This window comes from Bufo gargarizans, chromosome 6 (genome assembly GCF_014858855.1).
Source record: "Bufo gargarizans isolate SCDJY-AF-19 chromosome 6, ASM1485885v1, whole genome shotgun sequence".
NCBI classification, from domain to species: Eukaryota; Metazoa; Chordata; class Amphibia; order Anura; family Bufonidae; genus Bufo; species Bufo gargarizans.
Window position 1 is genome coordinate 213,995,200 of NC_058085.1, and position 15,557 is coordinate 214,010,756.

At 45.2% G+C, this 15,557-nt stretch overlaps 1 protein-coding gene across 4 annotated transcripts in view; it reads right to left on the reverse strand.

The window, feature by feature from the left end:
- Positions 1-15,557, reverse strand: part of ERCC6 (ERCC excision repair 6, chromatin remodeling factor) — a 241,077-nt gene that overhangs the window by 151,842 nt on the left and 73,678 nt on the right. For all 4 annotated transcript variants that reach the window (XR_006390375.1, XM_044297289.1, XM_044297290.1 and 1 more), the window contains one exon: positions 716-874. Coding sequence is in view for 3 of the 4 variants with exons in the window: in XM_044297289.1 (XP_044153224.1) it covers positions 716-874 (159 nt within the window). In the remaining variant the exon portion in view is untranslated. The remainder of the gene's footprint in view (positions 1-715; positions 875-15,557) is intronic.

Below are 15,557 nucleotides of genomic sequence, written 5' to 3' on the forward strand. Positions count from 1 at the left end.
GCCGGCAAGGGGCCACTCTGATTGGTCCCTTGCCGGCATTACTGCACTGTATGCTGTCCGTGACAGCATACAGGGCAGGGGCAGAAGCTTTAATCCAAGCGCTTTGCAGCGCTTGGATTAAAGAGCTGCCAGAACGTATATATACGTGGTAGCTGCACGGGGTATGTGCAGCTATCACGTATATATACAGATTGCGGTCGTGAAGGGGTTAATTAACATGAAATCATCTTCAGAATTTCACATTTGTTAAGACATCAGTTTGCAAGCATTATTCAAGCATTTTAATATTACAAAAGACCATACTAGAAAAATAAGGGTTACAATATTTTTCTCTATACACAGATATATTATACATTGCATACTTTCTCCAATATATTAATATTCTTTTCTGACAGCACTGTGTCCATGACATATGTACATCTCTGTTACCAAAGAAGGCACAGACTAGTCAGCAGGAACAAATGCTGAATCAAAGACTCAGATGCACATTCCAAAAATGTATTAATAGTGTGAGCTCTTTAAAGTCAGTTTATGATAGGGAGGGGAATTGCAGGGCATAGGAAATTAAAGTAAACCCCCTTCCTCAGTAAGCAAATTAAAGGAGCTATCTAATTGAAGTGTGGTAAATAATTTAGCATGTCTGCCCTCTCTATAATAATGCTGATGAAATATTCATGGATGCCTCAGACTGTCAGTCTACAGGGCAGCAACTTGCCTGTAATCAGAGCCTCGTGTCTTTATCCGGCTGTAGCTCAAACCTGCCAGGAAGGCAATTATCTGGATAGTTTTGCCCAATCCCATTTCATCTCCCAAAATGCCTCCTGCCTGTTGGCAATGTAGTTCCCACAGCCACCGAACACCTGTCTGCTGGTACCTGTAAGAAGGAATGGATGAACAAAAACATTACTCAAGTACACTATATAGGTGTCAGAACCTTGAATCTCGCCTTCAAATGTGAATGCCCAATTAATAGTAATGATTGATTACTGCAATCATGAATTCAAGTTGTGTGAAAAGCAACATACAATTCAATCAATTGAATTGGTATTTGCATGGGGCACATTTTACACCATCTGGATGTTTTAAATGTCTGGGCTGAGTAGAGCCTCTGTGCTGGAAAAGAGCAGTAGGGAACAGGTGTGTGGCGTTCTTTTAGTTACAACGCAAATACTGGCTAAACAAAACAAAGTTGCAGCAAGCTGAAAAACTAAGAAATTTTGAAGAAAAACAGACAGGACAGACATTGTTAATAAATATTTATTATCAGACCCCCCTCTCTGCCCAGCCTTTAAGAGTACATAAGGCAGTAGCCTTCACTGTAATTCTTATAGCCATCATTAACCTCTTAGGGACCAGGCTCATTTTCACCTTAAGGACTTGGCCATTTTTTGCAAATCTGACCAGTGTCATGTTATGTGGTGATAACTTTAAAATGCTTTGACTTATCCAGGCCATTCTGAAATAGTTTTTTTTTCCCCTCACATATTGTACTTCACGACACTGGTAAAAACGGAAGAAAATACCAAATTTACCCAAAATTAGGAAAAAGTGGCAAATTTCCAAGTTTCAATTTATCTACTTCTATAATACATAGTAATACCTACAAAAATAGTTATTACTTTACATTTCCCATATGTCTACTTCATGTTTGGATCATTTAGGAAATTAAATTTTATTTTTTGGGGACGTTAGAAGGCTTCGAAGTTTACAAGCAAATCTTGAAATTTTTCCGAAATTTTTAAAAACCCACTTTTTAAGAAACAGTTCAGGTCTGAAGTCACTTTATGAGGCTTACATAATAGAAACCACCCAAAAATAACCCCATTCTAGAAACTACACCCCTCAAGGTATTCAAAACTAATTTTACAAGCGTAGTTAACCGTTTAGGTGTTCCACAAGAGTTAATGGCAAATGGAGATAAAATATCAGAATTTCGATTTTTGGACAAATTTTCAATTTTTCATCCATTTGTTCAAGTAACAAAGCAAGTGTTAACAGCCAAACAAAACTCAATATTTATTGCCCTGATTCTGTAGTTTGCAGAAACACCTCATATGTAGCCGTAAACTACAGTACGGGTACATGGTAGGGTGTAGAGGGAAAGGTGCACCGTGTGGTTTTTGGAAGGTAGATTTTGCTGGACTGGTTTATTTACACTATGTCCCATTTGAAGCCCCCCTGATGCACCCCTAGAGTAGAAACTACATAAATGTGACCCCATTTTGGAAACTACGGGATAATAAATAAACTAAAATAAAAAATCTTTAGGAGATCCCTGCAGAGCAGGAAGGTCTTGCCTCCTATTGACACTAGAAAAAACTGAAGCTCTCTCTCCAGGCTGGAGGGGGTATAGCTGCCAGGGGAGGAGCTAACAAGCTTTATCTGGTGTCAACACCTCCTAGAGGACATGGCTATACCCATGGTCTCTGTGTCCCCCAATGAATATGGGCAAGAAAATTGTTTTGAACGAGATACGCGATGCATGTATTTGGTGAAAGCTTTTTGTATTTCAAGATTTTCTCAAGCTGCCTCCATAAGATCATGAACAACTGCAAAATCTACCTTGTCCTGCGGGAATAGGTCATAGTCTATAAAATTTTGCGGTATTCCCCCAATAAACCTAATATTTGTAAACGGGTTAGCTCGTCGTACAATCTCTGCCAACATGCGTAAAACCAAATGACATTGTCAGGTTTGTGCGACATTAGCATATCCGCTTGTATTAACAACCGTTTTACAAAAAAAAAACTATTTCCAGAATTTGAGGGCCCTGCTAAAATACAAGAAAACGAGGGTTGAAATTGTGCGGCCATGTTTAATAACTGAAGGTAACGTTGTAAAGTCCGTCGTCAGTTGTCTCTGTGTAGATGCACTTTTGCATTTTACATAACTGTCTTTTCTCTATGGCCCAACGCTTCCCATTTCTGAAAAAGGAGATTTTTGTGAAACTCACCTGTAAAATCTTTTTCTCGTCTTTTCCATTGGGGGACACAGACCATGGGTATAGCTTAGAGGTATTAGTAGGAGGGACACTATGCAAATGAAAGAGCTCCTCCTCCTCGGGCTATACCCCCCGACTCCACCAGGAGGAACTCAGGCGTTGCACAAGCAGTAGGAGAAAGGAGCAAGAAAAAAATCATGGAAACCATCGGACCAAGCCATAAGGTCCAACCAGAAACAGAAAACTGAACTAAAGACCCCTCCTGCAACAGGAATAATGGGTGGGAGCTGTGTCCCCCAATGGAAAAGACGAGAAAAAGATTTTACAGGTGAGTTTCACAAAAATCTCCTTTTCTCGTACTTTTTTCCATTGGGGGACACAGACCATGGGACGTCCAAAAGCAGTCCATGGGGTGGTAAAAAATATCAGCACCGCCAGGAGGAACGCCCAACGGTCAAACAGGAACCACAGCCTGCAAAACCCTGCGGCCAAAGCCGCATCAGCCGAAGCCAGTGAATGCAACTGACAAAAATTTGCAAAGGTATGCAAGGACGACCAGGTGGCCGCCGTACACAGCTGAGACGCAGAGGCACGATTGCGTCTTGCCCAGGAAGCCCCCACCGCCCTAGTGGAGTGAGCGGCAATCCTAGCCGAGGGAACTCCACCACAAGCGCGACAAGCCGCGGAAATAGCCAAGCAGATCCAGAGCGCCATGAACGGCGGACGGAAGCAGTAGCCGCGAGATACACCTTCAGGACCCGCACAACATCCAGGGAATGCAGAGTGCGTTCCTTGGGGTTAGCCGGAGAAGGACAAAAGGAAGGCAGGACAAGATCCTCATCAAGGTGGAAGGGATAGACCACCCTGGGCAAAAAGAAGGGGGACTGGACGGAGCACAACTTAATCCTGGTGGAAAACCAGAAAGGCTCCTGACAGGAAAGAGCGGCCAGCTTCGACACCAGTCCGACTTAAAAGCTTGTGATGGGATGTGAACTCACAGCCACTGCATAATAGCCCAGAACTTTAATCACTACGCTATGTAGCCGTATCAGAAGCTATGGTCACAAGGAAGACCACTTTCCAGATGAGAACAGTCAGAGAGACCCTCCTCAAAGGCTCGAAGGGGGCCGACTGCAGAGCGCGCAGAACCAAATTGAGATCCCAAGGAGACAAAGGGGGAACATACGGGGAACCGAATGCGCCACCCCCTGAAGAAAGGTCACCACCGGACCCTTAAGAGCAAGGGACCTCTGACGGCCCGCGCCGAAACCTGACCTTACAGGGAACTAAGCGACAGTCCCTGCACAAGCCCAGACTGAAGAAAAGACAGTACCATCAAGATGGAAAAACGAAGGGGAGGGGACCCCGAACCCTCACAAAAGGACAGGAAGGCCATCCAGGTACGATAGTAAATCCGGGAGGAATAAGACTTCCCCGGACTGATCATGGTCCTAACCACTGAATCCGAGAACCCCATCTTCATCAGGATGGCGGTTTCAACACTCACGCCGGTAAACGAAGAGACCGTAAATTCTGGTGGAAGAACGGGCCCTGAGACAGTAGGTCCTGTCTGTCGGCAAGAGGCCATGGGGCGTCCGCCAGCAACCGAGCCACGTCCGAAAAACCACGCATGGCGAGGCCACTCTGGGGCGATGAGAACGGTCGGATTCCCTTCCGCCTCGAACTTGCGTAGACCCTTTGGTAGGAGAGGAAAACAGAGGAGGCTGAAGTCCTGCCACGGAGACACCTGCACATCCATCCGTACGCCTTCGGATCTCGGCCGCGAGCCAGGACCACTGGGATCTTGTTGTTGAACCCGGATGCCATTAAGTCCACATCCGGACGGTCCCATCTGTGGCAGATTTCTTCGAACACTTCTGGATGCAGAGACCACTCGCTTGGATCCACCTTGTTGTGGCTTAGAAAGTCCGCTGTCCAGAAGTCCGCTGTCCAGTTGTCCCCTCCTGGAATGTAAACTGCTGACAACACCGGAACGTGCGTCTCCGCCCACGTCAGAATTCTCTTCACCTCCTGCATCACCATCCGGCTGCGGGTCCCGCCCTGATGGTCGATATAGGCCACGGCTGCGGCATTGCCCGTTTGAACCCGCACTGGGAGGCCCGCAAGGAGAGAGATCCAATTGGAGAGAGAGAGAGCGGAAAAAATCGCCCTCAGTTCCAGAAAGTTGATTGGAAGGCGAGACTCTGCCGCCGACCAAATCCCTTGAACCGTGCGAGACTGGAAAACGCCCCCCCAACCCAGGATGCTGGCATCGGTGGTGACGATCGTCCAGGAGAATGTGAGAAAGGAACTCCCCGACCTCAGGTTCATCGGGAACAGCCACCAAGGGAGAGCTGCCCGAACCCGCTGAAAGGTAAAGGATCTCCTGTTGCACCAGGCGAGTGTGAAACTGGGCATATGGAAGGCCTCGAAAGAGGCTACCATAAGACCCAGAACCTGCAAGTATTCCCGAATGGAGAGGCACGGGGAGCGCAGCAGATGCGACACTGCCCCCTGGATCTGGGAGGACTTGAAGGCTGGCAGAATACTTTGGCAGCCGAGGTGTCCAAAATCATCCTCCGGAAGGAGAGCCTCTGGGACGGAAAGAGGCAGGAGTTTGGGAAAGTTACCAGCCAGCCGAACCGTTCCAGAGTCTGAACAGTGATCCGGACGCTGTCCTTGGTCTGCGGTAGAGAGGGGGGCCTCTATCCGGATATCGTCCCGATAGGGCAGCAAAGGAATGCCCCTGGTACGAAGAAGCGCCATGAGCGGTCCAGGACCGTGGCAAGGACCCGCGGGGTGGTCGCCAACCCGAAGGAAGGGCGACAAACTGACAGAGCCGGAGCCATCCGAGGAGGGATGCTGCTGCTCACGCTCCCTGTTAGTAGTCGGGCGTCTTCTGTGGAAAACCACTTAGAGAGGTGGTTGGCGTCACAGGATTTGAAAATGCCCTATAGTCCAAAAAGGACCTGGCTCGTCCGAGCTGGATAATTCCCCTTCGGATTACTCTCCCTAGGGAGGGGGAAGAGCAGTCCGAAAGCGCCACAGGCGAGGTGAGGGGGGTGGAGAGACGGAGACATCCGAGGTGGGATGCTGCCGCTCACGCTGCCTCTTCGTAGTCAGGCACCCACTGTGGGGACCACTGAGAGAGATGGAGTCGTTAGCGCCACAGGATTAAAGGACATGGTTGCCTTGGCGACTAAGACCAATTTAGCGGCCGCGCTGGACATGGCAGATGCCCAAGCGGGGACCGCAGGCTCCCAGGGACGTGGAGGAGGGGTGGAGGAGGGGGGTAAGGCAGGGATGCAGGTAATACTTATCTGCTCCTGCAGATCTTCTCCCTCGACTCCAGGACCAGCAGGGATGCACCACTTCAGGCTTCTGACTCCTTGTCCAGGAGTGCAGTGTTCTGGTGGAGGGTGGCAGCAGGAGACCCAGTAGCTGGTGGGATACCAGAGCTGCAGGTCGAGCCCGGATCCACTTGTCTTCTTTGGGGGGCAATGGAGGAAGCCAGGCAGCGTCCAAGGACGGCGGCGGGCACTCCACGGGGGACCAGGAAGGCGCCATGCCGACCTGTGTCCCCATCTAGAAAGAAAATAACAAAACGGAGTAGAGTGATGAGGAACTGCACGGCCGTGTAAAATGTAAACCCTTTTTGGAGGCTGAAAGGGGCTTTGAACTCAGAAAGCCTGGACATGGGGCAACAGCATTACCACTGAGCTACCAGCTTGCCTGGCAGCAAACAGAGTCTCCGGTGTAAGGAGAGTCAGAGCGGCATGCCGAGACTCCGCCCCCCCGAACGCGTCATTATGGCGCGAAAAAAGCGCGCGAAATAAGCGCGCGGAACAAGCGCGCGTGCGAAAATGTGCGCGGAAATAAGCACGCGCGTGAAAATATGCGCGAAAATAAGCGCGCGCGGAAATATGCGCGAAAATAAGCGCACGCGCGAAAATATGCACGGAAATAAACGCGCGCGCGATTTAAACAAACACCGCGACTCCCCTCACGTGGTGCAGCAGGGGTTAACGAGGCCATGGAGGAGCGGCCTGCCGGCGGGCGCTGAGAGAGCGCAGCAGCCAAGGCCCGACGAGAGAAGCACTGAAGCCCACAGTTTAAGAGGGAAGAGATGCCAGTACTCCAGTGCCAAAATGAAGAAAGTGCCCCATCAGGATCCTTCTTCAAGCTCACCCAGGTAGCCACAGACAAACAGACACAGAGGGAGGGGGAGGGACTGGGCAATACTTATCTGCTCAGCATGCTCCCTCGATGTCCAGACCAGCAGGGATGCGCCTCTTCAGACTTCTGACTCCAATCCAGGAGAACAGTGCTCTGGAGGAGGGTAGGCAGCAGGCGTCCCAGCAGCTGGTGGGATGCCAGAGCTGACATGTTGAGCCTAGATCCACTTTTCTTCTGTGGGGGGATGGGAGGTAGCCAGGACACGTCGAAAGACTGTGGCAGACACTCCACGGGGGCCAGGAAAGCGCAATGCTGACCTGCGTCCCCATCTGAAAACAGAAAAAAATAAACAGGAGAAGAGTAAGCGTCACCTCCTTGGACAGACACTAAGCAAAGACTGAGTTCCTCCTGGTGGAGTCGGGGGGTATAGCCCGAGGAGGAGGAGCTCTTTCATTTGCATAGTGTCCCTCCTACTAATACCTCTAAGCTATACCCATGGTCTGTGTCCCCCAATGGAAAAAAGTACGAGAAATGCCTTTTTTGCTCTATACCTATTGTTTTCTGAGTCTTGGGATCGGGATTGCGCGAGTAATCCAACACAAGGTCTTTTAAGCTGTCAAAATTAACAAGTCAAGTGTCGACATTGAGAGTTATACTCTTAACCTTTAATAGGGTTTTCCCATTGTTGAGTTTGTAGCCGTGTGTCTTTGGAACCGCAGATACAAACTCAAAAATGTACGCGTCAGCGGGAATTTCACTAGTTAGTACGCCGAGAAAATCACCCAATGGCGGGTTCTAGTCACCGTCTCTACTTATGAATATGACAGAGTCTGTGTCGTGATAAAGACAATTATCTTGCAATCTGTCTAGGAGTATGTAAAATTAGAGTCTGGCATAGGTGGTTGTAAAACAGGCTATAAAAATGTTAGCGTTTTTGCTAAGCGTGTAGCGCTCTTTTACATACCACCAATTGACTACGGCTGAAAGATAGTTAGGATAGAATCTTATTATCATTTTATTTCTAAACATATTAGGACATGATATTAGACAGTTAGATAGAAAGATAGATCGCTTAGATTTTTAAGATTCATTGAAGAGAATAATAGGCTTTTAATAGTCTGATAGAAAGATTGATAGAGCCTTAATATTTTATTTTTTATTTTTAAGATATTAGAACGTGTTGAGACATGTTTTGACAACTTTTTACTATTGTCGCAGCTGCTCGTACATTAGGCTGATTATGTCTCGAAACACATGTATAAACATTGCGCATTTCAAAATTTGACATGTGTTTGTGCAAATTGATAGACAGCTGTCGTGTTACAAGCTAGATACGTGCTATCGGCACCTGGGAAAGTTGAGAGCTGCAATTAGCTATTGTTAATACTTATAAATGCTACATATCCGCGTTAGATGCGATGAGCAAATATTTTGCTTAAATCACGTATGCCTTTGATTTTTATTAAACATAATTTCACAAGTAAGCAAATTTCCTAACGAGACAAAATTATTTTGCAGCTCTTAAATAACGTCTTAGGACATGTCCGAATCTGCAAGCAGCATTTCTATGTCCGCGATGTGATGCGGAGCAAAACGGATCTGTCCTGACACACAATGTAAGTCAATGGGGACAGATCCGTTTTCTGACGATAGAAAACGGATCAGTCTGCCATTAACTTTCAATGGTGTTCATGACAGATCCATCATGGCTATATAAGACCTAATACAACCGGATCTGTTCATGACAGATGCATGCAGTTGTATTATTGTAAGGATAGTGTTTTTTTTTTTTTTTTTTTGCAGATACATGACTGATCCGCAAAAAACGCTAGTGTAAAAGTAGCTTAAGATAGCAATACCTCAAACTAGTTATCGATCAACATTCCACATGCTTTATGTTAGCATAATTTTGTAAATGTCACTTTATTTTTTTAGGACGTTAGAAATCTTAGAATTTTAGAAGCAATTTGTAAAATTTTCAAAAGCATTTTTTTAAGCACAAATTCAGTTATAAACTGATTTTAATGGGGCTTACATAATGGAAACTACCCATGAATGGCCCTATTTTAGAACCTACACCCCTTAAATTACTCAAAACTGAGGTTACAAACTTAGTTAACCCTTGAGGTGTTCCACAAGAATTAAAGGAATATGGAGGTAACATTTTATTTTTTGGGTAGATTTGTTATGTTAATCAATTTTTTCTTACCACACCGCAAGGGTTAACAGCAAAATAAACTTCAATATAAACTGCTGATTCTGCAGTTTACAAAAATACCCCATGTGTGGTGGTAAACTACTCTATGGGCACGTGGAAGTAGTCAGAAGGAAAGGAGCGCCATATGGTTTTTGGGGGTGGATTTTGCTAGAATGTTTTTGGGCACCATTTTGTATTTAACCGCCTCCGGACCACCTAACGCAGATGTGCGTTCTGGAGGCGGCAGCCCTGCACACGACGACGCATATACGCGTCATCTCGCGAGGGCCTGGATTTCCTGTGAACGCGCGCACACAGGCGCGCGCGCTCACAGGAACTGAAGGTAAGCGAGTGGATCTCCAGCCTGCCAGCGGCGATCGCTCGCTGGCAGGCTGGAGATCTGATTTTTTTTAACCCCTAACAGGTATATTAGACGCTGTTTTGATAACAGCGTCTAATATACCTGCTACCTGGTCCTCTGGTGGTCCCTTTTGTTAGGATCGACCACCAGAGGACACAGGTAGCTCAGTAAAGTCGCACCAAACACCACACTACACTACACCCCCCGTCACTTATTAACCCCTGATCACCCATGATCACCCCGTATAAACTCCCTGATCACCCCCCTGTCATTGATCACCCCCCTGTCATTGATCACCCCCCTGTCATTGATCACCCCCCTGTCATTGATCACCCCCCTGTCATTGATCACCCCCCTGTCATTGATCACCCCCCTGTCATTGATCACCCCCCTGTCATTGATCACCCCCCTGTCATTGATCACCCCCCTGTCATTGATCACCCCCCTGTCATTGATCACCCCCCTGTCATTGATCACCCCCCTGTCAGGCTCCGTTCAGACGTCCGTATGATTTTTACGGATCCGTGGATACATGGATCGGATCCGCAAAACACATGCGAACGTCTGAATGGAGCCTTACAGGGGGGTGATCAATGACAGGCGGGTGATCACCCATATACACTCCCTGATCACCCCCTGTCATTGATCACCCCCCTGTAAGGCTCCATTCAGACGTCCGCATGTATTTTGCGGATCCGATCCATGTATCCATGGATCCGTAAAAATCATACAGAGGTCTGAATGGAGCCTTACCAGGAGGGTGATCAATGACAGGGGGGTGATCAGGGAATCTATATGGGTGATCACCCCCCTGTAAGGCTCCATTCAGACATTTTTTTGGCCCAAGTTAGCGGAAATATATATATTTTTTTGGTTTGTTTTTTTCTTACAAAGTCTCATATTCCACTAACTTGTGTCAAAAAATAAAATCTCACATGAACTCACCATACCCCTCACGGAATCCAAATGCGTAAACATTTTTAGACATTTATATTCCAGACTTCTTCTCACGCTTTAGGGCCCCTAAAAAGCCAGGGCAGTATAAATACCCCACATGTGACCCCATTTCGGAAAGAAGACACCCCAAGGTATTCCGTGAGGGGCATATTGAGTCCATGAAAGATTGAAATTTTTGTCCTAAGTTAGCGGAAAGTGAGACTTTGTGAGAAAAAAAAACAAAAAAAAATCAATTTCCGCTAACTTATGCAAAAAAATTATAATTTCTATGAACTCGCCATGCCCCTCATTGAATACCTTGGGGTGTCTTCTTTCCAAAGTGGGGTCACATGTTGGGTATTTATACTGCCCTGGCTTTTTAGGGGCCCGAAAGTGTGAGAAGAAGTCTGGGATCCAAATGTCTAAAAATGCCCTCCTAAAAGGAATTTGGGCACCTTTGCGCATCTAGGCTGCAAAAAAGTGTCACACATCTGGTATCGCCGTACTCAGGAGAAGTTGGGGAATGTGTTTTGGGTTGTCATTTTATATATACCAATGCTCGGTGAGAAAAATATCTTGGTCAAATGCCAACTTTGTATAAAAAAAAATTGGAAAAGTTGTCTTTTGCCAAGATATTTTTCTCACCCAGCATGGGTATATGTAAAATGACACCCCAAAACACATTCCCCAACTTCTCCTGAGTACGGCGATACCAGATGTGTGACACTTTTTTGCAGCCAAGGTGGGCAAAGGAGCACATATTCCAAAGTGCACCTTTCAGATTTCGCAGGCCATTTTTTACACATTTTGATTGCAAAGTACTTCTCACACATTTGGGCCCCTAAATTGCCAGGGCAGTATAACTACACCACAAGTGACCCCATTTTGGAAAGAAGACACCCCAAAGTATTCCGTGAGGGGCATGGCGAGTTCCTAGAATTTTTTATTTTTTGTCGCAAGTTAGTGGAATATGAGACTTTGTAAGAAAAAAAAAAATTAAAATAAAATCATCATTTTCCGCTAACTTGTGACAAAAAATAAAAAGTTCTATGAACTCACTATGCCCATGGGTGTCTACTTTCCGAAATGGGGTCATTTGTGGGGTTTTTCTACTGTTTGGGCATTGTAGAACCTCAGGAAACATGACAGGTGCTCAGAAAGTCAGAGCTGTTTCAAAAAGCGGAAATTCACATTTTTGTACCATAGTTTGTAAACGCTATAACTTTTACCCAAACCATTTTTTTTTGCCCAAACATTTTTTTTTTATCAAAGACAGGTAGAACAATAAATTTAGCGAAAAATTTATATATGGATGTCGTTTTTTTGCAAAATTTTACAGCTGAAAGTGAAAAAATCGTTAAATTTCGATTAATAACAAAAAAAGTAAAAATGTCAGCAGCAATGAAATACCACCAAATGAAAGCTCCATTAGTGAGAAGAAAAGGAGGTAAAATTCATTTGGGTGGTAAGTTGCATGACCGAGCGATAAACGGTGAAAGTAGTGTAGTGCAGAAGTGTAAAAAGTGGCCTGGTCATGAAGGGGGTTTTAGCTAGCGGGGCTGAAGTGGTTAAAGAGACCTTGACGTACCCCATTTTGGAAACTACACCCCTCAAAGAATATATTAAAGTGTACTGAGCACTTTACGGAATTTGGAAACACTTGGCGGTGAAATTGAAGTTTCATTTCTTCCAATGAAATGTTGCTTTGGCCCCAATTTTTTTTTATTTTCTCAAGAGGTAGCAGGAGAAAAAGTACCCAATAATTTGTTACTCATTTTCTCCTGAATATGGCAACACCCCATATCAGGGCTCCAGATTGTGACCAAAATGGTCGCCAATGCGACATAGAATTTACAAATGGCGACAAGACTTTTTAGTCTTGTCGCCATTTGCGACTAGACCCTCCGCGGCAGCTCTGCAGTTGAACAGCGACAGGCAAAGGAGCCGATAGTTCTCTGCCCCGCCACCGCCGATGTTCTTCTCAGTCTGAGTCAGTGAGTCCCAGCACACAATAGCAGAGCCGCTTGCAGCAGGGAGGGGAGGGACTCGGGAGGAGTGTAATCTGATCCTAGAGTGGAAGCTGCTTCTGCCAGCCCCTCCTCTCCCCGCCCAGCAACCAATCAGAGCTGAGGCAAGGCAAGCAGTAGCCATTCACTGACACAAGTACAGGGAGTCTAAGAAAGAATCAAATTAGTCTCAGGTTAAAAGAATCTAAAGATCCGACTTAGTTAGAGACTCATTCGATTCTTTCTTAGACTCCCTGTACAGTGTGCCCCCACCCCCAAATATAAGAAACATTGGTGGCACAGCAGTGCGCCCCCCCCCCCCCCCAACACCCCAATATAAAACATTGGTGGCTCAGTGGGAAGTGCCAATGAGGGTTAAAAAATAATTTGTGGTGACGTCACTGAGCTCATCACATGGTCCATTACCATGGTGATGAATCATGTGATGTACACAGTGATGTCACCACAGGTCCTGAAGAAAGAACATGAGACGATCAATTGGAGGAGGTGAGTTAATTTTTTTGTTTTGTTTTGTTTTTAACCCTCATTGGCACTGCCCTATGTGCCACCAATGTTCATTATATTGAGGGGGGCACACTGCGCCCCCCAATATTTATTATACTGGGGTGTTGGGGGGGTGCGCACTGCGCCACCAATGTTTATTATATTGAGGGGGGGCACACTGCGCCACCAATGTTTATTATACTGGGGTGTTGGGGGGGGGGGGGGGGTGCGCACTGCGCCACCAATATTTATTATATTGAGGGGGGCACACTGCGCCCCCCAATGTTTATTATACTGGGGTGTTGGGGGCGCACTGCGCCACCAATGTTTCTTATATTGGGGGTGCGCACTGCGCCACCAATGTTTATTATATTGAGGGGGGGGGCACACTGCGCCCAGTTTTTTTCGCCAGAGATAAAACCGTAGCATGCTGCGGTTTTATCTTTTGCCTGATCAGTCAAAATGACTGAACTGAAGACATCCTGATGCATCCCGAACTGATTACTCTCCATTCAGAATGCATGGGGATATGCCTGATCAGTTCTTTTCTGGTATGGAGCCCCTGTGACGGAACTCTATGCCGGAAAAGAAAAACGCTAGTGTGAAAGTACCCTAAAATATTAAGTTAAAATCCTGCCTTTCCCAATTTTACATATAAAATATATAAACAATAAATAAAGATATTACATAGCACTGTCCAAACTATTAAATTATTAAAAAATATCTCCTATGCGGTGAGCATTCACCATTTTTTAGTCACCTTGTCACCCCAAAAAATAGGATAGGACTGTTCTATTATGGGCCGAATGTTTCATAAAATGCAAAATGCACGCAGCTTTTTTTGATTATGTTTTTTTTTTTTTTTGCGCAGTATTGAGTATCGCAATACTTTTTTTATGGTGACGAAAGCGAATCAAAATTTTGGTATCAAAACAACCCTACGCCGATCTGATCGGCATAGCGTTGTCACGATACCAAAATTTTGATTCGGTTTTGATTTGGCGACTAAAAATTTGATTTGGCTCCTAAATTTTTCAGTTCAGGAGCCAATGGCTACTAGGTATTTTTTTTAGTCTGGAGCACTGCATATGTGGTGGTAAACAGGTGTGGGGGCATATGGCAGAACTCAGAAAAGAAGGAGCGCCATTTGGCTTTTGCAACACAAATTTTGATGGATTGGTTTACGGGTGCCATTGGTTTTTATTTTTTAAATGATTGTCTTATGTGGTGGTTCATTTTTTGCGGGATGAGGTGACTTTACATTGGTAACATTTTGGGGTATGACTTTTTGATCACTCGATATTATGCATTTTGTAAAGCAAGGTGACAAATTACAGTTCTGGAATAGTTTTTATTTATTTTATTTTTACAGTGTTCACATGACATCATGTGATATTTTTATAGAGCAGGTTGTTACTTGTGTTGCCATGTTCTGAAAGCCATATTTTTTTTTTCTTGCGATTGTCTTAGGAAGGGTCTAATTTTTTGCAGGATGAGAGGACTGTTTGATTGTTACTAGTGTTGAGCGAACTTGTGATTTAAGTTCAGCGTCTAAAGTTCGGGTTTGGGTTATCAGAGAATCGCGTTATGGATTCCGCTACCTATGGTCCGTGGTAGCAGAATCCATAACGCGATTCTTCGATAACCCGAACTTTAGACGCTTAACTTAAATCACAAGTTCGCTCAACACTAATTGTTACCATTTTGGGGTACATAAGACTTTTTGATTACTTTGTACTACACTTTTGAGGCAAGGTAACCAGAAAATGGCTGTTTTGGCACCGTTTTTATTTTATTTATTTTTATACGGCATTCATCTGACTGGGTGAATCGTGTGATATTTTTTATAGAGCCAGTCAATATGGACGCAATACCCAATATGTCTACTTTTCATTTATTTTCCTCGATTTTTCACAATTTTATTTAACTTAATAATGAGAAAAGGATTTTTTTTTATTTTTTTTACTTGAAACTTTTCATTTTGTATTATGTAAAACATTTTTTACAATTTATTTTTTTTACAATATTTTTGTCCCACTCAAGGACTTCAACTTTTGGGGTTTGATCCCCTGTACAATGCATTAATGCAATACGTCTGTATTGTAAAGCATTGGCTTTAAAGTGTATTACTCAGTGTAATACACTTCAGCCTGCTTGCCTGTGAGATCCAGGGGACTGGATCTCACAGGCTTACAGGGAAGGTTGGCGTGGTGACGTCATTGTGTGCCTGTGCCACGACGAAGCACAGTGACCTGTGCGCCCCTGCCTCAGTATCCTGGACCGTACAATCTGCGCTGGGACACAGGTGAGTATTAGCTTTTTTTTTGTTTGTTTGTTTGTTTTTGTGTATGTGTGCCAACTTTGAGGGACATTACTAGGGAACACAGGAGGACATATTAAAAGGGACAGTGGCAACATGCCTTCCCAGCCACCGCA